The 20,916-nt window shown below is 40.7% G+C and overlaps 1 protein-coding gene and 1 long non-coding RNA gene across 6 annotated transcripts in view; one reads left to right on the top strand and one right to left on the bottom strand.

Moving 5' to 3' along the window:
- Positions 1–2,726: 2,726 nt before the first annotated feature.
- On the bottom strand, positions 2,727–12,378 carry LOC120509899. Of its 3 annotated transcripts, XR_005629365.1 has the most exons (5): positions 11,861–12,378; positions 10,640–10,854; positions 10,350–10,526; positions 8,596–8,717; positions 2,727–8,375 (listed from the first exon to the last, which is right to left on the bottom strand). It is a non-coding gene; the product is annotated as an uncharacterized LOC120509899 (long non-coding RNA). The 3 variants fall into 3 exon arrangements; XR_005629364.1 differs by having other exon boundaries at positions 10,350–10,854; XR_005629366.1 differs by lacking the exon at positions 10,640–10,854.
- Positions 12,373–20,916, top strand: part of SYT9 (synaptotagmin 9) — a 68,527-nt gene continuing 59,983 nt past the window's right edge. For all 3 annotated transcript variants that reach the window (XR_005629363.1, XM_039725116.1, XM_039725115.1), the window contains exon 1: positions 12,373–12,589. Coding sequence is in view for 2 of the 3 variants with exons in the window: in XM_039725116.1 (XP_039581050.1) it covers positions 12,442–12,589 (148 nt within the window). In the remaining variant the exon portion in view is untranslated. The remainder of the gene's footprint in view (positions 12,590–20,916) is intronic.

The following is a 20,916-nucleotide window of genomic DNA, read 5'->3' as shown; positions in this document are numbered from 1 at the left end:
TTCATGGAGAAAAATAAGGAATTACAGGATTTCCTTAAAAAGAAGGCTGTCAGAACCCTTTAGATTTCCACACACAGAAGCAGACACACAGATGACAATCCCGTCCTAAAGTTTCACTCATTAATCTGACATCACATGAGGATATCACGGTATTAGGATTTTTTAGTCCTTTTCCTTGGCAATTTCAGCTCTTCTGATAATCCACCCACCTTCTTTCCCCACAAGCCCCTAAGCATCACATTGGTTTATAATCCAGTCTGCTGTGGAGCAGTTAAATACATCTCACTGTTTTTAATTTCATAACAGTTTCTTTCATAGTTCCAATGCTCTTAGACTCACAGTGCCTCCTCTGTATTTCTCTGGGTCACCCTGCACACTCTCTGTTCTCACTGGTTTTATTCAGACCTGATGCTCAGCATCTTTCAGAACATAATCTTATTTTATAGGCATAGGCTCTGATAGCTCCTTAGGGCTTGTCTGGTTATTGCTGTTTGCCTGGGATGAGCACACAGTGCTCCCAAAGTCACTGATGTGGCACCACGGGGTCTGTCCTGCAATCAGCAGCAAGGAGGGATGACAATGACCAGAGGAGAAGCAGCTTGTCACCCCCTCCACCCCAAGACACAGAACATCTGCTGAATCTGCTGGACTGCACATTAATGGGAATTAGCCCTTCAGAAGGAATCTACAGGACTTAACAATTTAACCACACCTCCAACTAACTTTGCTATGTCCAAAGCAGAACTGTATTGCCCCAGACAGCCCAGCCTCTCTTGAGTTCAGCTTGTTCCGAGTTTAGGAACCTCTCTCACCTTTGCAAATACAACCTCTCCTAAAACAGCCAGAGTGCTATTTTTCCTAACCTCTCCTCTTTAGGCAGTTGGCACCATTCTGGGAGATATCAGAGATGGCTTTGAGAGAATAAATTTAAATGTTTAGGGCAGGATGGTGCGGATTTGAGAAGGGGAAGCACAATTTTGGTAACAAGAACTACATTGCATAATCTTGATACCAAGTATACTTTCTGGTAAGTCTGCAACATCATCTGGCAGGGAGAAGTCATACATTATTCCAGGAAAGTGAAATACAGTGTCACTGTTATGCTCACAACATAACTATAAGAAAACTATTTTATCGCTGTCCATAGTCAAACATAAAATGCATGAGTGAGTAGAGCCTGGAAATCTTACCAAGTGCAATCAGTGAAAGACAAAATACTGAAAAAAACCCACCCGTTGCCTACAGCCATATAAAGATGAGCAAGACACAGAGTACTAGAAACTATAAAAGTAGGGCATAAAAAAATATTTGAAACTGTTTCATTTGCAACGCTGCACCCTTTTATTTTTTTTTTCCCAGGGTAACAAATGTTATCACACTGCAGGGCTTCAGTTTAAAACAAAGAAGCAAAAACTGAAAACTGCACAATATTTATTTTGTTGCCTTAGATCTACAAGGTATACCAGAATGCCAAAAATTCCACAAGGAAATTATAGTGTAAGTTAACATGGAGAGCTGAGAGGAACAGCAAGCACAATGTAGGCTGAAATGAATCCTCACTTGTATTTGCTAGGGAAAAGCAAGGTGTATTGAAAGAGGCCTCCCTGTTATGTTTTCTTTCTTCCCCTGACAAAAATAATGGAGGTGATCTTCTTCACAGTTAAGGAATTATAAAGAATTGGTCTGGCTGATGTCTTAGAATATTTAATCCTTTTATATCAGCAAAGGGATTCGCTCGCAGAGAAAGCATGCAGGAGAGTGAATGCTGTAATCTTATTCCTTAAAAACATGGTTAGCACAGAAATTGTCCATTTTACTCAGGAGGATGCAATTACATTTCAGCTTTCATGTAAAGCTGCTTCATGAAATTGAAAAGCCTGCACATGAACAGAAACAGAACAGCAGGGAAAAAACAAAGACCATGGCTGACTATGGATCATTTCTTCTTTTCCACATGGTTTGAGGGAAAAATAGCTGGCTGCACTGGGTGAAGACAATCTGCAGCAAGCAGGCTGGTACCAGCCTGCTGGCCTCATGGCAACAAGGAGTCTGGACTGAAGAGCTCAGACTCCTGGGGAAAGCAGGTAATCCAACCCCTCATGTCTGTGAGTAAAGATTTTATGAGCTACACAAGAGCTAAAAAAAAACAACCACAGAAAAGGAAAAACAACAAAAGATACAGAGAAATGGGAAGTCATCTGAGGTCTCGAGGGAGGAAGAAGAATCTTGTTAGCCAACCCTAATCCAGATGCAGGGACTAAAATAGAGAAGTCCCACTCACCACTTGCTGTGCCAAAGCCTTCGAGAGACAGCAGCACAAACTGCCAGGAAGGCTTTGACTGAACAGGTTCCTGTAAGGAAATGCCAGGGTGTTCATTTGGTTCAGGAATGCTAATAAGAAAAATAAACTTTCTTAGAGAGTCAAGGAGAAAAGAATTAAAAAATTTATTCCTTCCTCCCATCTAGATACGGCAATAGGAGGAAACTGACGTAGAAGGAGGCATCAGGCATTTGCTTCAGGGTGCTCTATTCCCAAGATGACAGTCTTTGGTTCAATGAAGACAGTTCCACTTTTATCAGCAAAACTAAAAAAGTCCAAAACACTCTAAAAAAAAGCATGTTTTCTGCCCATGCTAGAACTGGAGCTATCACAAAAGTCCTCCAAATTTCAAATAATCGTAAAGATATTTCTCATTCATCTCTAGTTGCACGATAATGAAAAAAAGGGAAGTTTAAATTCAGATACAAACTGTAAATATAACTTTCAGGTCAGAAAAATAAATTACACTCTGATTACGTAAGGCTACAGTAAGTTTATTAAAATTTATTAATCAATGTTAGTTTCAATGTGAAAAGCAGAAAATCCACTCAGAAGAAACTGTTTCTACATTCACATGAATATGACTTATGTTGTGAGACATAACTGAGTGTAAATCTCGACTTGTTAATTATCAAGGTCTTTACTGTGTACTTTTAGATACTTTGATCAAAGGTTAAAATCTCCTGTGAGAGGCAGATGAGCATTTGAAAAAAACAGGGTGACCATATTTTATTATAATTTCTCCTTGTTTCCTGAGTATAAAGTTGTTGGACAGAACAAAAAGCTCAAAGATCTTTTTGATTGATATCTTAAAAATGTCTAGTTGCTATCAATAATGAGATTAAATTCCTGTAACCTTGATATTTGGCATGTCTACCAAGGAAGAGCAAAGTTATTACCAATAACATCTTTGTTATGTAACGTAGAGAAACCGAAGTCACCACTGACAGTTCAGTGAGGAGAACTACAAATAAAAAATCATATCACACATTCCTTAGTTTGCTCACATCTGTACTTTGATAAAATATATACTGAGAAGTAGACATACCTGTCTGGTTTAATCATTTTGCAGTTTTGGAGTAAAAGTGCAAAAAGAGAAAGTGTGAAAAGTGAAGTCCACTGTGTGATTCAGAAGAAAGAACTGTAAAGGTTTCATCTTCGAATCCCTTGGTTCTGTGCAACACTGCAGTGCTGAAGTGAGCCCACAATTTACAGCGGAAACTTAAGATGCGGAGGACAAGATGAGATCCACCTGGAACTAAAATCCCCAGGCCCCACACAGACAAACAAATCTCAGAACTGATGCTGCCATGTACTGAAATACCCCAAACACAGGCACCATCACAGATCACTTTGATTTTACCCAACTTTGGGAGTAAAGGCTGTTTTACAGTGTGGAAAAAGTCACCACAGTCTTCACAAGGAATTTGGTGGGAGTTGCACTGGATATTGAATGACCTGAGATGGGCAGCATTTGGAACAATTAAGACAACCTTTTATGTTTTCTCTTAACTTAATACACATTCAACAGCAACTGCAAAGGCATGCTTATTCACTCAAGAAAAATATTTTAAATCATAATACATTTTTACTAATACTAAACTAAACCACTTTTAAGACATCAATGTAAAATGCTTTGGCATGATTTTCATTTGAAACACAAATGTATTCTCACTTAAATTAATTTTTTATTCTGGTTAGATCACCTTCTATTGCATAGAAAACTGCATTTACTTTCCTATATGTTGTGTTGACTATATTTGCCCCATTTTTTGTTATCATACTCAATTTCTATTTGAAGAAGCCAGAAAACCTGGCTACAAAACCAACAATTTTTTCCACAGTCATAACATCATTTTCTTTTAGAAAAGCTTATAAAACCTATTTCTTTTTAGCTTTTTCCTCACAGGAAGTGCTTACAAATGATTGTTTTGTAAGATTACATTTTTTTTCTTTTTTCTGGACTCTCCAACTCGTCTATATCTGAAATTGCAGTATGCAAAACTTGTGTTAGATGAAGCATCAGCAATTTCAAATCAGAACAATTATGTCTTTCATGCAATATTCCTCACGATAAACTGCAGAGTCACATTTGTCTCTTTTTGCAATAGCTTCACATTGTCAACTCACTCTGTTTGTTTTTCCCCATGAGCCTAGTTTGTGTTCCAAACCCTGCTCCAGCCAGCACAAGTACAGGGTGGATTATGCATTCTTCACCTTCTATTTTCTAATATGGGGGAAAGAGGCCACTGACTTTCACACGCAGTCCATGGAGTCAGGCACACACCTCAGCAAAATTCAAACTAGCTCTGTTACTGACCAGGGAGATTGCTGGCATCAACCCACTCAAACACCACTGCAGCGACAGCCCCAGGCAATACTGGGACCAGCACATGCTTTACATTTCCCCTCTTTCCTTCAGACTGAAAGGTGGGCTCCACCTGGAACACCGTTTAGAATCCTCTCCCAAAGCCAGGCACTGTTCCAGAAGGGTTAAAATCTAAAGTCATAGTAGCCAAAACAGCAGGATTTCAGTAAAACAGCACCTTGCACAGATCACATAGGAAAAGGTGAGGCCAGGAGTCATTTCATCACACAAAATATTGTTTTCCCACAGGCTCTGGCTCACAGAACAACTTATAGATGGCCTGTGCCCTCTGCCTTGCTAAAGCAACCTTAACCCTTCTGGCTGCAGAGATATTCCTGTGTTGAAAAAAGCTGAAAATCTCAGTGCCTAAAGAAGAATGAGCTCTGAAAGCTAACAGCAGCTGACATAGGCTGGAGAACATTTCTGTGACAGCTTCAATATTTAACCAGAAAAGCAGGGAACATTAATCTCAATCTCCTATCTACTGTTTTGGTGTGGACTTTAGTTCCTGGAGTAATTAATGGCAAGAGAAACCCTTCTCACACAGAGAACTAGGTGCTTACCCAGGTTCTTAGCAAGCAACTCATGTATTCCAGAAAGTAATCATTTGTGACAATTTATTTTTAACATAAATTCTGCTGTAATATGAAAGTTCAACTGCTACGGATTGTCAGTTTTCCCTAGATTTAGGCAACAATGTATTTTGGGAGTATGACTCAGGAAAACATTCACATGACCAAGTAAAGCAGGTGGCCGGGACCTACCACACAGCATCAGCTTCATCAGAACATCCTCAGAGAAGGAAAAATAGCTTCTAGCTATTCAGGGAGATGATCACAGGGTAGAAGAAAAAAATTCTAAGGTATAGGTTATAATTATTATAACAAATAAAGCAAACTGCAGTGTCTTTTGCCTCAGCATCACAAAGAGATACATTTCTAAAAAACACAATTCTGCTGATGGAAGTGTTTATATTTTGTTGAAAAAACTCATTTATACATGGGACTCAGTCACAAGTTTAATTATCCCTCTGCCAAAGAAACAGCTTACCTGGTTCTCCCTCAAAAGTATCTCACACAGCAGCACAGCTCTTTTATTCCCCCAGTATTTCAAATGCAATAGGGTAGAGGAGTTGTTTGCTAATCTGTTGGGAAGAGAGATACCCAAGATCCCATAAAACTCTCCCTGTTCTGTGCAGATTGATGCCCAGCACTGGGTCCTGAGGCTGCACAGGAACAGGAGGTTGGCACACATTGCACTGAGATACCACGAGCTACAGTGTGGCCAAAGCACCCTGTTCCACTGGGATTCCTTCCTCTCCCCCTTCACCTGGAGAACAGGGATTTGTTATTGCTCCACTGGGATTCCTTCCTCTCCCCCTTCACCTGGAGAACAGGGATTTGTTATTGCTCCACTGGGATTCCTTCCTCTCCCCCTTCACCTGGAGAACAGGGATTTGTTATTGCTCCACTGGGATTCCTTCCTCTCCCCCTTCACCTGGAGAACAGGGATTTGTTATTGCTCCATGGGATTCCTTCCTCTCCCCCTTCACCTGGAGAACAGGGATTTGTTATTGCTCCATGGGATTCCTTCCTCACCCCCTTCACCTGGAGAACAGGGATTTGTTATTGCTCCACTGGGATTCCTTCCTCTCCCCCTTCACCTGGAGAACAGGGATTTGTTATTGCTCCATGGGATTCCTTCCTTTCCTCCTTCCCCTGGGGATTTGTTGTTCCTGTCACTCCCTTGCCCAGCAACAAGGCTGTGCCCAAGTCAGATGTTACAAAAGCTAGGCACTTTCAAGGTAAGTTTTTCATCTTTAGCCAGAGATTTGAGGACAGGATTCTGCCTCAGAATCCTCACACCAGCATTCCAGGACCTCTCCAGGGGCAGCCCTGACTCACACTGGGAAGCACCTGCCTTTAGGGACATGGGTTGTTCCCTTTAACTAAAACCAGAAGTGTTCTGGCACTTGAAACAGTGTGCATGCATGTGCTACAACTCTGATTTGAATTCCTGCTTGTGGAAAAAGGGATTTTTAGCCCAGAACAGACACCATTTCTGCATTTCCTACCTCAGGAGTACCTTGCAGAAAGCATATTCTTGATGCAGTTATCTGACTATTTTTAACCAAAACTGCCTTCTGGATGGACTCCAGTTTATTTGATTATATGTTAATCAGAACTAAAGATAGAGCTAAAAGGAATAAAAATTTTCGTCCCTCCACAAGGAGACTTGTGGATTTGTTTCACTTGCAAGCAGATCCCATCTGACCTGTCACTTAATTTAAAAAGTTTTCTAGATTTAGCTGTCTTTCAAAGAAGTCCATGACTACAGAAACACTAGTGATAACTGTAAGTTACAAAGCATTAATTTACCATGAATCAAAACTGAGGGTTTTTTAATTGGGTATTAAGAATTTGGTTTGGGCTTTGATTTGGTTTTTTTTTTTTTCTTTTTTTAGGTTAAGGTTCTGTTATCTCTTAAAGTTCAAGGATAAGAGACCATATCCTCCTCACTGAAAGTTACTTCCTTTGTCTTACAAATCCATCACAAAAAAAGCATTGTCTTACAAATCCATCACAAAACCACCAAACATTTTTATTTCTTTCTTTTGGTTAGGAAATGTTAATTTGTAGCTGCAAGCAGCTGAATGGAAATACATTAGCAGAGCCTTCCTGCAGTCCACATTATGACTGAGCTCAGATATTTACTTATATGGACTATACCACTCAGTGAGATTGTCAATAAGAGTTAATTAAATAAGTGTTCTACTGACAGTGTGATAACAATTTTCAGACTATATATATATTTTTATTTTTTTTTCTGCAGATGATTCTGCTTATTGAAGCAGGGAAAAAAATCCTTTAGAGGTAATAACATTTACCATGTTTAGTGGCTTCAAGAAATGATGAGCATGGTTCAGGTTTTATATAGAGTCCTGAATACTGGCTAGACTCTCACAATTATAACATTTTTCTGGGCAAACTACTTTCAGTGACAGGTATTGCATCATCATTCCACCTTGCAGAAAATGGGCTCTCTATTTTATGCATCTACAAATTCTCAAATGATATTAACTTGGGGTTTTTCACTTATTGGCTGCCAATGCATAACATGCAGGACCAGCTCCTATTGTTATTGTCTGGCTCCCATCAGCATGTTAATATAAATAACAAATTTTAGGGTGAGTTAAGAGACCCCATTTTCAGCAGGTTCTTTTCTGATATCAAACTTTCACCTTCCTTGAGAATTTGGATATTCCAGCATGTGAGGGGAGGACAGTAGGAAGAGTGCCTCACATTTAGCATGATGACTCCATCAACTTTCATTGGACTATCTACAACATTCAGGTCCAAAGTTAAATTCTGATTTATTAGTGTAGCAGGCTTTCTGTGGCTCCCCTTGGAAGCAGAAAGGTCCTTCAATGGTTCTTTTGTGTTTATTTGCAAGAACAGAGAGCTGGTGATCAGGGATCGAAAGCCAGATAAAACTGCAGAATCCAAAGAGGAGATAAAAACCACTGACTGCAGAGACAAGATTTTCAATCCATGTGAGCAGTCGATGACAAAAACCACAAACCACAGACTTGGGAATTCAACAATTCTCCTCAAGCTCAATTCACTCTCCTCAAGACTGAATTATTCAGTACACTTCTTTTTGTTCTCCCTGTAGAGTTCGCAAAAGCTGTCAAGGAAGAGATTGTCAAATTAGAAGGCAAATCAGAAGAGATGTGTTTTCCTCCCTCTTTCTCAAGTTTTAAGGAAGCTTTCTTAAGATAGATTAAAATTGCATGTGACATGCTACAGAACCCAGGGTACTCTCTATTAACAATGTGAATGGTATAAAGATCAAGAAAAAAAATGGTAATCTGTTATAAGGAGGTCATGAAAGTGGTCCATCATACCAAAGAGCTTGTGTTCATGCTGAGCTGTTTACAGTCTTCTGTGCAGCGTCTCCTACTTTGAGCTTGCAACTTTTCCTTAGGCAGTAAAGTTTAGTCTAATGGAGGCATGGGGAAAAGAACAACTGAAAAAAAAAAAAAAGGAACCATAAAAAATCCCACTCATTCTTTATCCACACCCCTTCAGCTCACTCTGTAGAACGTAGCTGAGCTGTACCAGGGCACTGGCTGTCAGATGTACACTCCCAATCCTCTGGTACAGCACAGCTTCTAGTGACACTTGATGGCATCTCAGACACTTGACACACTTTTCCTCTGCTCAGGAGGGACACTTTGCTCTTCCTTCAGGACCTGCTGTGAGAAAGCTCCCTACCATCATTCAGAAAACCCCAAAATGACATTTTACTCGTTCTGACATGGGAACAGCTCACAGGCCTCCTGCAGAGGAAAATACAAAGATCAGTACTATGCTAGCATTTAACACTGTGTTTATGCATTATGTTTTAAAAATCTGAGCACATGTCAATCATCAAGAAATGAGTTCAAACAAAAAGCCCCAAGATTTTATAAAAACCATAAGGAAAATACACTACTATTCCTTCTTTCATCAGAGTATGTAATTCTGATCTCAAAATCTTCAAATGACTCCATTATACTCAAGGACAGCTATTTTTTCACATTAACATCATCAAAGTGATGTTACCACCTTCCCTTTAGTTAACACCAACCTGTTTCCATATGACCTCTAAAAGTCAATGATGAGGGAAAGCCCAGATGGGGACATACCCCTGTTTTATAACTAACCTCCCCTTAAAAGCATTCCTAAAACCTTCTGTGAAGAATAACTAACTCATCTCAAGAAAGACGCTGCTCAGAAAACATCATCTTAAAAAAAAACCCAGTTGTAGTTACTCAGATTTCCCTTCTCTTGTATGTTTACCTAAGCTTTTTCTACTTTTCAGCAGCAGCAGCAGAAGGCATACCCATTATGAATAGAAGGGTGACTGTATATAAGAGGGAGAGTGAGGCAGAAAGTCTGGCACGGCCAATAGCAGAAACATTTTTGAAAGATGTGTCAATCCTTCAGCCTACCATGGCATTTCCCTTCTCCAGCCTGGACTACAGGTGACTGCCTTTGGTGAAATGGCCTCCTTTAACCACAGCAACGTTCTTCTTGTTTTCAGTCATTTTGTCCTCCTGTTTAACTACAGATTCACAAACTTTGATTTCTCGGCATGAAAAAAAGTCTGACTTGCTGTATTCCATTAGTGACTTAGTTGTTCTACGTGTTTTCTTGATTTCCCGAAATACCCCCGGCCTCCCTTCCTCCTTTTTTTTAAAGAAAAAGGTACTCCCATCATGAGCTGTGCCCAAATGGGCAAATATAAGTCAAGCAATTACAAATACTCAAAACAAAGACTTGATAAGTTCTGGTTGCAGCTTAGCCATAACAAAAATTCTGATGCAAGCTGCCTTACTTGCTTCCAGAAATGCATTTGTTTCACAAATGCCTCAGCTTTGAAGGTGACTTCATTGCCAGCAATCCTTGTGCTGCTGCCAGAACACTGGGGAAAGGCTTTATTTCAAGAAAAGAAAGACGAATGTGTCAATTGATGATGACAGAACTGTTGTAGGTCAAACAGTTAAACTTATTCTGACTCTGTGTGTAGCAGGCTTGGGGATTTTTTTTCTGACTTCTGAGTACACTGTGTTGTGTGAGAGCAGCTTGAGCTAAACAGAAAAAAAAATAGACTTACTGTGTCAGTAGAGATTGTGACTGTCAGGATAAGGTTAATAAGAGCATCCCACTGCATCATTCAGTGACCTTCTAGGACCAAAGTTAATTAGTGCAGCACTCATTAGGGATCTCAAATGTAACATGGTCTCCTCAACTGGGGAAATCTGCTGCTGACACAGGAGCAAACCGGGAGTGCCTGCAAGAAGACAAACATGCAATCAATGATAACAAAATGGCAGATATGAGCTGCTTCTCAGAGGTGAGATCAGGAAGGAAATGCTGCACTTGCTTTGAGACACAGCTGATTACATTTAGTGCTGTTATCTCCAGAGACGGGGGCATTTGCTCTCACAGTGCACTCAGAGCTCAGGGCTTTGGAGAATAGATGCCTTTGTTTACAAGCAGTGATGTCCAAATAGTTTCTCTCCTCCACCAGACTGAAAAATTTCCATCTCCAAGCACCTGTATTGCAAACATCTCAGCACCTTCAAATTGCTGCTACTCAAAAAAATGAAGCAAGATTTCTGTTAAAGGAGAAGGACAAAGAAATTACTGCTTGATCACCAGACTGTCCAGAGCTCACTCTGCAGCAAGCCCGAATCCCAAGCTAGCAATGGCCTTGTGGTCCCACAGGATAAAAACCACACTCTGGCATTAACATCACTTTGCAGTTGATATATTTGTCTGTCCTGGAGAGAGGTCAAGCTACACAACAGCACAGCCATCATGGTCAGTGCCAAACTACCAAAATAGAGCCAAAAAATATGTAAAATAATATACAAATTATAGGCAAATTGTATTCAGTAATTCAAACTCTGGTCACACACGATCACTGGGCTTTGAACTTTACAGATATCTCTGTCTTTGATAGCTTTGAGAGTTTACATGCATATTAATAATCTGATAGCCCTCTTGAACCTGTTTTTCCATAAAAGACATTCTGGTGCCTCTAGGTCTATGAAGTTCTTTAAAATTTGCCCCTTCCTCACTGCAGTAGGTTAAGCAGCAGGACTGCTGGAGCCTGATGCTTACTTTCAGAGGAAGGGCTCTGACTGACAGTACCTCTTACCAATTGTCTTTCTCCCTGCAGCTTAGAGAAGCAAAGAAATGACACTGGTTTTTCCAGCACCAAGATGAGTATTTGTGTGGCATTTATTGACACTAGCAGAGAGTTTCACATGGTTAGATGTGAAAACATATACTGATGTCACCAAAATCTCTGGCCCTCAAAAATATGATTACAATGGTAACAAACTGTGACAGCTACACACTATTTTATTAGCTATTAGTAATTATTAATAACGACAAGCCAGCCTGAGTGAGTCGCCTGATTACTGGTGGAATTATGCCTGGCTTATACAATCACGTTTTACAGATATAATTTTTCTATTTAAAAGGGGGGGTTGGAGGGGGGAATGCCTTTCAGACATAAGCAATGTTGCCAAAGCACTAGGAGGCAAGTTATATCAGTAAACAACTTTTCTTAATACCCTCTCCTTTCCCAAAATGCATCTCATTTCGATGATATACCTTTTTCTTTAAGAAGAAAAAAGCTTCTACTAGAAGATGATGCTATTTCTAGAACAGTTATCAGCCTGCTGATAACAGGAGGCTGAACATCTACACCAGTCTGAACTTCCTGAGCTTACCGTGGCCTTTGATATTTTCCTGAAGTATTATAAAAGGGAGAGAGAGAGGGAAAAAAATGAAGTTAAATGGAGCAGCCAGTTCTCAGCTTTTCCCCTCATGACACCCACCAGCCTCCCAGCCTACAAACCCAGAAAGCGAAGCAGCACCTTACGAATCTCCCACTTGCCAGGATAAACATGCCTAATGGCAGACATCTCCTCAGCCCCCTCCTCCCCCGCCAAGGCTCTCCTGCCCTCCCCTCCGGCTGGCTCTCAGGTGCCCGAGCTTTCCCAGCCGCGCTTTAACTCTTTTTAGCCCGTCACTATGAATCCGCTGAATGAGCACCGGTCTCTGACACTTTCCCCTGCCGGCTGCGAGGGCGCGCGTTCCGGGTAGCGAACAGGCCAGCCGGAGGGGCGGCGGGCAGCGGCGCGGCGCCTGACCGCAGGGCTCCGCTCCGCTCCCGAGGATGCTGCGGGGCGATGCCCGGCGACAGGGAGGACGAGATCTGCCAGAAAGCGCTGCAGCTGCTGGCCGAGCTGTGCTCCGTCGGGGCGGTGGAGAACGAGAACTGCCGGGATTTCATCTACTACCTGCGGGACAGAGCCCGGCCCCGCCTCAGCGACTCAGGTACGGCCGCCGCCCTCGGGGGCGCGGGCACCGGCGGCCTCCCTCCGGCCCCGGCTGCGGGAGGAGGGCGAGCTCCCCCGAGCATCCCCGGGCGGCCGGGAGCCGCGGGGAGAGGCCTGCGCGCCGCTGCTGCAGCGCCCGCGGCTGCCCCGCCGCTCCCTCCCGGCGCTCGGGGTGCAGCGGCCCGGCGCCTCGCCGCTCGGTTGAACCGGAGGGCGGTTCAACGCAACTGCCCGGTTCCGTGTGCCACGAGCTAAGGAGAGTGTTCCTGGCGTGCCTGTAGCAGATGTGCGGGTCTGACAGGATGGACACTGCGTTGGGGTCTGTGTGCTTGTCAGCGTTATGGCTTCCACACTCTTACTTAAAAACTTTAACTTAAGGAAGCTGAGCTCTAGCTGCACAGAACCAGAAAAGATTGAGGATTTGTCTCTGGGTGCAAGGGAAGGGCAAATTGCAGTTTAGAGCAGGAGCTTATTATATTTATTTTTACATCATCAAGTTGAGGTTGCTCAGGGAGAACCTGAGAGAGCAATTTATGGGGAGAAATTTAGTGAATTAAGACAGAAGTTGATAAACGTGTGCAGTACTGGGAAGCCTTGCTGTTAGATCAGCAAGTCATCACAGCACAGTGTTCATTGCTTTGTTATTCTCTGAAATAAATCAGTCCGTTCAGCACAGGGCAGTCTAATGACACTCTTTTCTGTAATTTAGCAGCCTGAAGTAACACTCAGAGTGCAACTTCCTGACAAATCCTTGGATATGCTGGAGGCCTGGAGAAAACAAGTAAAACTAAATAAAAAAATACTCAGGGGAGGAAAAAGATGTGCTGTCACAATAAATGAATAAGGAATTTTCCATCATTCAGTTTGCTTGTATCCAAAGCTATTTGCAGCCATTCTGGCTTTTCACTGCTTAAAATATTCAAATTGGAGTGATTCATGCTATGTTTGATAGGGTTTCTTTAAAAGTAGGCAAATTTAATTGTTTGGTTCATATAGGCAGATTTAATTACTTTGTTCATATAAGCAGTAATTTTAGGACAGACACCTGTGATTTTCTGTAATTTTCATTTACTATAGGATCAGTCATGTATTTGTATGTCAGGTCATGATTCCAAAGCTGTCTGCTTAAATCAGTGCTCGCTTTGGATACGAAACTACTTGAAATGCATATGGAGACTTTAACCTCCGCCACTTGGATAACAGCTTTTCAGATTTCTTTCAGAAGCTACCTGCTTCTTTTTTTTTTAATCAGCCCCAGGCAATAAGAATACCTGGCATCTGTTTGGAAGTGATTTTAAAACATGGTGTGCTCAGTAAAAATTTATCACCTCTACCTAAAGATGAAAAAAAAAAAAAAGTCTGTTTATTTCTACCTGTTTTGCTTGAACTGATATTACACAACAGCCTTCCAGTGTTGTCGGGAACCTGCTCGATTACACAGAGCAGCAGTCCGCAACCTTCGCCAGCCAATGTGCAACAACCCTGAGCAATTATGCTGCAGGCAGCATCTTCCCATTGGCCTCAATCTGAACGGTTTTATTTTTTGCAGCTGCAGCCAGTCTCGGAGGGTCTAGCAGGCAACATGTTACCCATAAACCCTGACTTGGCAGATAGTTCTGTGAGGTGGTCGTGTCAGGAATTTGTTAATTTACCTAGTTATCTCACATTTCTTTGGTTAGAATGTGTTTCTCACCCCAGTATGGCTGTCCACGTGGCTTGTTTAGCTGGTCCCTAGGTGTGGTGCTGTGGGCTGTAAGAAGGCAGGGCACGGGAGTTCCAAAATGAAGCAATACTCACCATGAAAGCACAGTGAACAGCACTGACCAAACCCAGCTTGCTGTGTGTAGTCAGTTTCATTGACTTAACAAGGGCAAAACAGCCTTTAAAAGCCCTGAGAGCTGATCCATTCCCTTTCCAGCCGCTAGAGGCCTGAGCAGGGATGTGCAGAAAAGTGGTGCTGAAGGACAGCGTCTCCTTACCCGAGCCGGGCAAAAGATGAAGCTGTCCTTCTGTCCTTGCTCCAGCTTCCTGCCCCCGAGGTGTCAAGGTGATGTGCCTGAGTCAATCTGAACTGAACAACTGGCTCTTAGGCCACCCAAACCAGCAATCTAAAAAGATCTACAGCATCAGAGTGGAGAAAAGTGCATGATTAAGTATCTGATGAGGTACATGTACAGGAATTAGTGCCTGGGGACATGTCACCATGACATTTTTATGAAAATCCTTTGCTAGGATTTTTCTCCTATTCTGTCTGAGAAGCCTCAGAAAAGAAATGTAAACAATAACTATCTGTGATCTGGACATTGTTTCCCAACAGGTGCATCTTTCACTGCTCCACATGAATTGTTTTCACTTGATGATCAATCACAGCCACCTGTGTCTGTGAGCAGTCACAAGATTTTGTTATAATTCTATTTCCTTTCCAGCTCTCTGATGGATCTTTTTTCTCTATTCTTTTTAGTATAGTTTTAGTGTAGCATTTTAATATAATATAATATCATAATATAATAAATAAGCCTTCTGAAACATGGAAAAAGATTCTCATCTCTTCCCTCGTCCTGAGACCCTCGAACACCACCATAGGGACATGCTTTGAAAAGTGTTTCTGAAATGAAGTGGGCACTTGCCCAGATCCCTGGTGGGTACAGACAATTCTGCAGCACGTTTGGCTGAAGCCATTCATGGATGTTGGCTCTGTCCCCTGTCAGGAGCTGCTGGAAAAACCCAGCCCTGACTGGGGGAGGGAGCTGAGGGGCTGCTGAGCCTGGTGCCAGCATCTCTGTCCAAGCTCCGGCTCCCGGCGCCCCTCAGCCCCAGCACGGAGCAGCCAGATCCCTGGAGATCCACTCCTCTCCTGCCTGACATCTGATGCACTTGGCTGTGTGACTCAGGCCAGGAGGGGACTGCATGCTTGTGGTGTGTGCCACATCTTTACTTTTCAGTTTCTCAGTATATTTCAGCTGTTTTCCCCTGTTGTGGGGAGTGCTGCACGTGCTTCGAGCACGAGTTTAAAGGCTAATGAGGTCTGGGTTTAACATGCTGGTCCACTGGATTTCAAGGGTGACACGAGTGAGTCAGATTTTAAAGCTTTTCAGAAAACTAAAAATGCAAATTAGGCATTTAGTGAAAAATCTTCAATTAGTTCAATAAGAGCTATATGTCAGAGCAACCTTGAAAATCCCCAAAAGGCATCCTTAGGCATTTAGATACCTTAATAAGCTGACTCGTTTTCTGTTCCATTGTAAAATGTCAATAATATTTCTGTATCATTGAAGGGCTTTATGAGGGTAAATTGCAGAGTCTGAACACGTCTGGTATGTAATACATTCATAAAGGGGAGTCAGATGGACCTCTCAGAGATATTCGAGTAAAAACAATGTTTGTCATGTGGGCATTTGAAGACAATCATTCAAGATCATGGAACATCACCCCATGATACATGATAAAGCAAATATTGTAGAGCAGCAAGAGCAGAAGAAGTCCTTCAATGTGTTAAAAAAGAAAAATCCAGTAAACCAAAACAACAGCAACAAAATCATGAAAGGATGACCATTAAAAGAAGAATCAGGACAAAAGAGATGTTTGTGAAATAAGGGTTCTAACAAAAGTCCAGGCCACTAATCATATGGAATTTTTCATTAATTTTGTAGTGGAAAAATTATATAAATATAAATAAAAAGTAAAGTTTTCTGTTGCTTTGGGTTGCACATCTTGAGCATGAGCCATCAAGGTCTTATAATATTCTTAATTATGTTCTTTAAAATTGACTAATAGGTGCTAAAACAGAATAAATTATGAATATAGGTCATAAGTATGAGATCAATATTTCACAGTGACAGAAAGCCAGATTTTAGTATTTGATTGAGAAATATTGTGGGCGTAGCGATGGCAGAAACGTTTTATAGGTCATAAGTATGAGATCAATATTTCACAGTGACAGAAAGCCAGATTTTAGTATTTGATTGAGGTAAAGATAGTCAAGAAATTAAAAAATCTAGGAGTGGAAATGGGATGGATATTGAAGACAAAATGTATGACAAACTGCAGTTATAGTCTTTCAGTAGAATTTAAGCATTTTATGAATCAGTACTTCATTTTTAATGTCTGCTTTCAGCTCCAGGACAGAGAAAAGCACAAAGAAACAGAAAGCCAAAGAGGCATCACCGTGGGCTCCCAGCCCTCTGGTGGAATGTGAGAGCCCAGGTTTTCTGTGGAGGGTGTTGTTCCCCCAGACTGCTCGTTCCCTAGAAAGCTAATACTTGCAATTAAATCGTACCACAGAAAGTTTCCCTTTAATTCAGAACTGAGTTTAAAAACAAAACCTGTCTTCAGAAAGTACCTTGTTTCCTTAAAAAGGTATTTTAAAATTTTTATACCTTAAATTACTTCCTGATTTATTTCCATCTCAACCCCCAAATTTTCCAGGAGCATATCGAGCTGCAGAGTTTTGTCAAGACACTGAGTATATCTAGATTTATCTAGATAAATTCAAAAAGCATTTGCAAGTTTTGAAGACATGAAAAACACTTGAGTGGGTGAAATAACTTCCAGTATGTTTTTTCATTTTATTTTCTTCAGTGTGAGCTGATGCTCTCCCTATTTTTAAATTTTCTTTTCCTGATAGTATTCAAGGTGTCCTGCTACTGCAAGACTTTGTAGGACAGAGGACAAGTGTAAATTGTATTTCCTCTCTTGAGGTCAGATGAATGAAGATGTGTGAGGCCCAAGTTCCTTTGGATTTTGAGAACCAAAGTGCTCTTTCAAGAATTGAAAAAACTACAGCGATGTTATGTATTTAAGACTAAAAATAGGTATTCATTTTCTCTTTTGAAAAGTCAGGAACAAGTTTGAAGAAGGTAAAAACAATTACTTCCTGTTGCTTGAATTCTAAAATGCTCTGCTAGTTTAATTCCCTCTAAACAAAGAGGCTCTCAGAGACTTTCCTGCTGTACTGGAGGAGTTTAATATTGTTTTTCTCCTTGGAAATCTGTTTTAAACAGATAGCTAAATTTTGAAACAATTTGTAGAAAAGAGCAAATCGTTCAAAGTAAAGGGACTACCTGTGTGGTTAATAATGACTTGAAACTATAATTAAGGTAAATCAATTTAAATAAAAGTAAAGATCTGAATTTATTATAACAGCATATAACATTTTCCTGGAATGCATTTTTGTTCTTTTGCAGCTAACTTAAAGAATTATCGGTGTTTAAGTTATGACTTACTCTTCAGAACCAGAGAAAAGGACGACCACAAAGATTTTCCTCATGATAAAACGGAGCTTTGATCAGGCTGGAACACAGTCATGTTAAATACTCTTCAGATATGAAAGAGCCCTGCTCTACTGAGATCACTTTCTATTTTCCAGACATGCAGAGCAGCTGCACTTTAACAGGAGAAGCCAAACATGAGGAGGTTTTCTGTAGTCCCTGTGACCAAACCTCACTCCACTGCTGTCCCATGGCTGCTCCTGCACATTGTGGGGAGCAGAAATGTTTAAAGTCTGTGAGGAAAAGGCAGGAAGAAGGTGGCTTCCAGCCCTCCTTGGCCTCTGCATCCAGATTCAGTACAGATGTGGAAAGTAGGGGCTTCCATTTCCATTTTGGTTTTAGTCCTCACTTATATGGGGATTTCACCAAATGTTTGTTGTTTACAGTCTGCCTTATACCCTGAAACTACAACAATGTGGAACTCCGTGTTAAATATACTGATGCCAACTACACCTCTTTGTATCTAACAGAAAAAACAGTGTTTACTCAAATATGACACGTATATAAAAATGTGTTTACTCATATATGACATGTATATAAAAATAACACTTATTTCCTGAAGTCATTGCAAGCCCATTTGTGAAGTAATTCTACAAGTTAGAATAACATGCTAACCAAATCAGGAATCAGTTGTCTCTGCAGCCACACGGTTTGTGCACGTCTCTTCCAAGTGTGCAGGGAACATGAAGGAAAACAGGTTATTTTCAACTGTGAGAAACAAAGATATCTATCACTGAAAACAGCCTGAAGAGTAATGACCTTGGAAAATTAGGATGTCTAGATAGTATACAGTCTTTCTTGCACCTGAATTCCTGTCCTAAGTGCCAGTTTTGCTGATGAAGAGCAATAGGTTAATTTAGCCCTTGTACATACAAACTGGTTTTGCCACTAAATCTTGATCACTGCATTTGTCACACCTCCTGTTCCAATGGGGTTTGCATGTTCCTCCTAGGTGGGGGGAGAGGGGAAATGATTTTCTAATTATGCTTTCCTTAGAGTTACCCATTATCTTTGTGCAGGCCACAGTTTACATTTGTCACCAAAAGCTCCAATTGCTAAAGCAGAAATGTTACTGTAACAGATTTATGGGTTATTGATTCCTAAAAAACCCATGAACTTGTGTTACAATAATGACATTTTTAGTATTTTATTATGGTAGAATACTGAATTGTTAGGTATTTGTGTGATCCACACATTTAGTGACCCAAGTACAAATGATCAGCCACATGTTGTCCCAGATAGCTTTCTGGAAAATTCCTTTTCAAACTAATTTGTGTGAGTTTAATTACACTGACAATTCAGAGACCTAGAAATGTAAGTCCGAAATTATTGCTGTCATAACAGCAGATCTGCTTAAACTCAGTCTCGAGGCTGTGCAGCTCTGTACCAGCTTTGATGTGCAATATGTAGAGGCTGAGCACAAGCTGCAATTTATGTATTTTTGTTTAAAACCACATTTCTAGGGTTTAGCTCTTCCCCCACTGAAAATAATGATCACTGTTGATGTAGTGCAAAGCTGTACTTAAGAACATTGTACTGTACATTTTTTGCTATATTTTGTCATTCATTTAAGCTCTTCTGTGGCTTTATTTAGACCAAAGAGATAAAGAGAGATTATTTTGACCTAAAGCTTTATGTCTCTTTCATATTGCTAGCAAAATTTTAGTCCAAAGGATAAAAATTTAGAATAATTAATTACAGATGCTGTCAGTTGCAACTGCAGTTCCTAAAGTTCATCCTTTTACAAGATCAGTCTTTTTTGCATGCTTTTGTAGTATTGTTAAGTAGAGAGTACTTGATCAATTTATTTGGAGAGTACAGAAATAAAGTGTTGTGCATAACAGGTGGTGGTTTGCACATTTCTTACATTTGCTATTGTAGTCACACGGGGTATTGTGTGGCTTAAGCTGCTCAAGATGTTCAGCTGCCTCTCTTTTTTTAGATTTAGGCATTCACTAGCAAGCGAGATCAGTTTGGCTTCCTTTGGCTGACATGTACACTGCAGGATTTGATCCTGTGCATCTCCCAAGATTAGCTGGAATTCAGCAGTGCAGGAGATGCAGCTGAAACTGGCGTGTGTGTCTGTATGTTTTAAGCCAGTTTACAGTTGATGTGTGTCTACCAAAGCTAAATGTTGGAAGAGTCTATAATCTTTCAGAAAAAGCTTCCCAGATTATTGCTGTAAATCCACCATGCTAACAAAAAAAAGTCAGGCACTAATGATTTTGGAGTTAAAACTTTCAAAGGGCTTTTTCAAAAACCTTCCCAATTTCTTTTTAAAGTAAGAGTAATGAGGATTTGAAAGAGGATCATTCCTGCCAGGATGCTTTCTCACTTTCTTTTTGTTCCTGCTGAGTTTCACGCACACAAAAAGAAAGCCTTGCTGACTTCCCTTGGATATAAGTTTCTTCAGTTCATTACATGGCCATCAGGGAGTTTGTTTGGAATACCCTAATTCTATTTTACAGACTGTGAAACTCTGTAACTATTTCCTTTCTAGCTGTGATGGACCTTTCCTGTGTGTATACAAAACACTTAATATTTATCTTTGAAAATTTCTTCTGGCAGTCTTCATCATTCCCATCCCGGTTACTTTGTGCCTGGTTTCTCCATCCCTTTTCTAAATGACATGTGTTTCTACACTAGTGTTCCATGTGTTTGCCCCTTGGGGTCTTCCCACTCCTTTTCTCATTTTATTTACTGCCCTATTTTTAATCTCTTTTATTCATCTCTGTTTTAGTTGTCTGACTTCAGCAATATAGTTTGTTTTCTTCTCACATTTAGTGAAATTTCAGAATGCAGTGAGAGTTTCAGTAGCTTTGTAATCAGTCAGTACATAAAGTTTGACCTGTCTTACACCTTTCTTGTCTCACTGGGCATCTGCCTGCAGCTGTATAAAATTCCTTTAGAGCTCCCTTTTAAAACTTTCTGCTTCTTTTGCTGTTTTCAGGAGGTTCATGGCTATGGAGTTCCTGGTTTCATGAGTACAGATTAAGACATTCTAAAAGCTGTTTCTCACATCTATCCAATTTTATAAATAATTGCAACTTGTAGTTCT

This window comes from Passer montanus, unplaced genomic scaffold (genome assembly GCF_014805655.1).
Source record: "Passer montanus isolate IOZ18808 unplaced genomic scaffold, ASM1480565v1 scaffold54, whole genome shotgun sequence".
Classification (NCBI taxonomy): domain Eukaryota; kingdom Metazoa; phylum Chordata; class Aves; order Passeriformes; family Passeridae; genus Passer; species Passer montanus.
The sequence above is the reverse complement of the archived record's forward strand: the minus strand, read 5'-3'. Positions and strand labels throughout refer to the sequence as shown.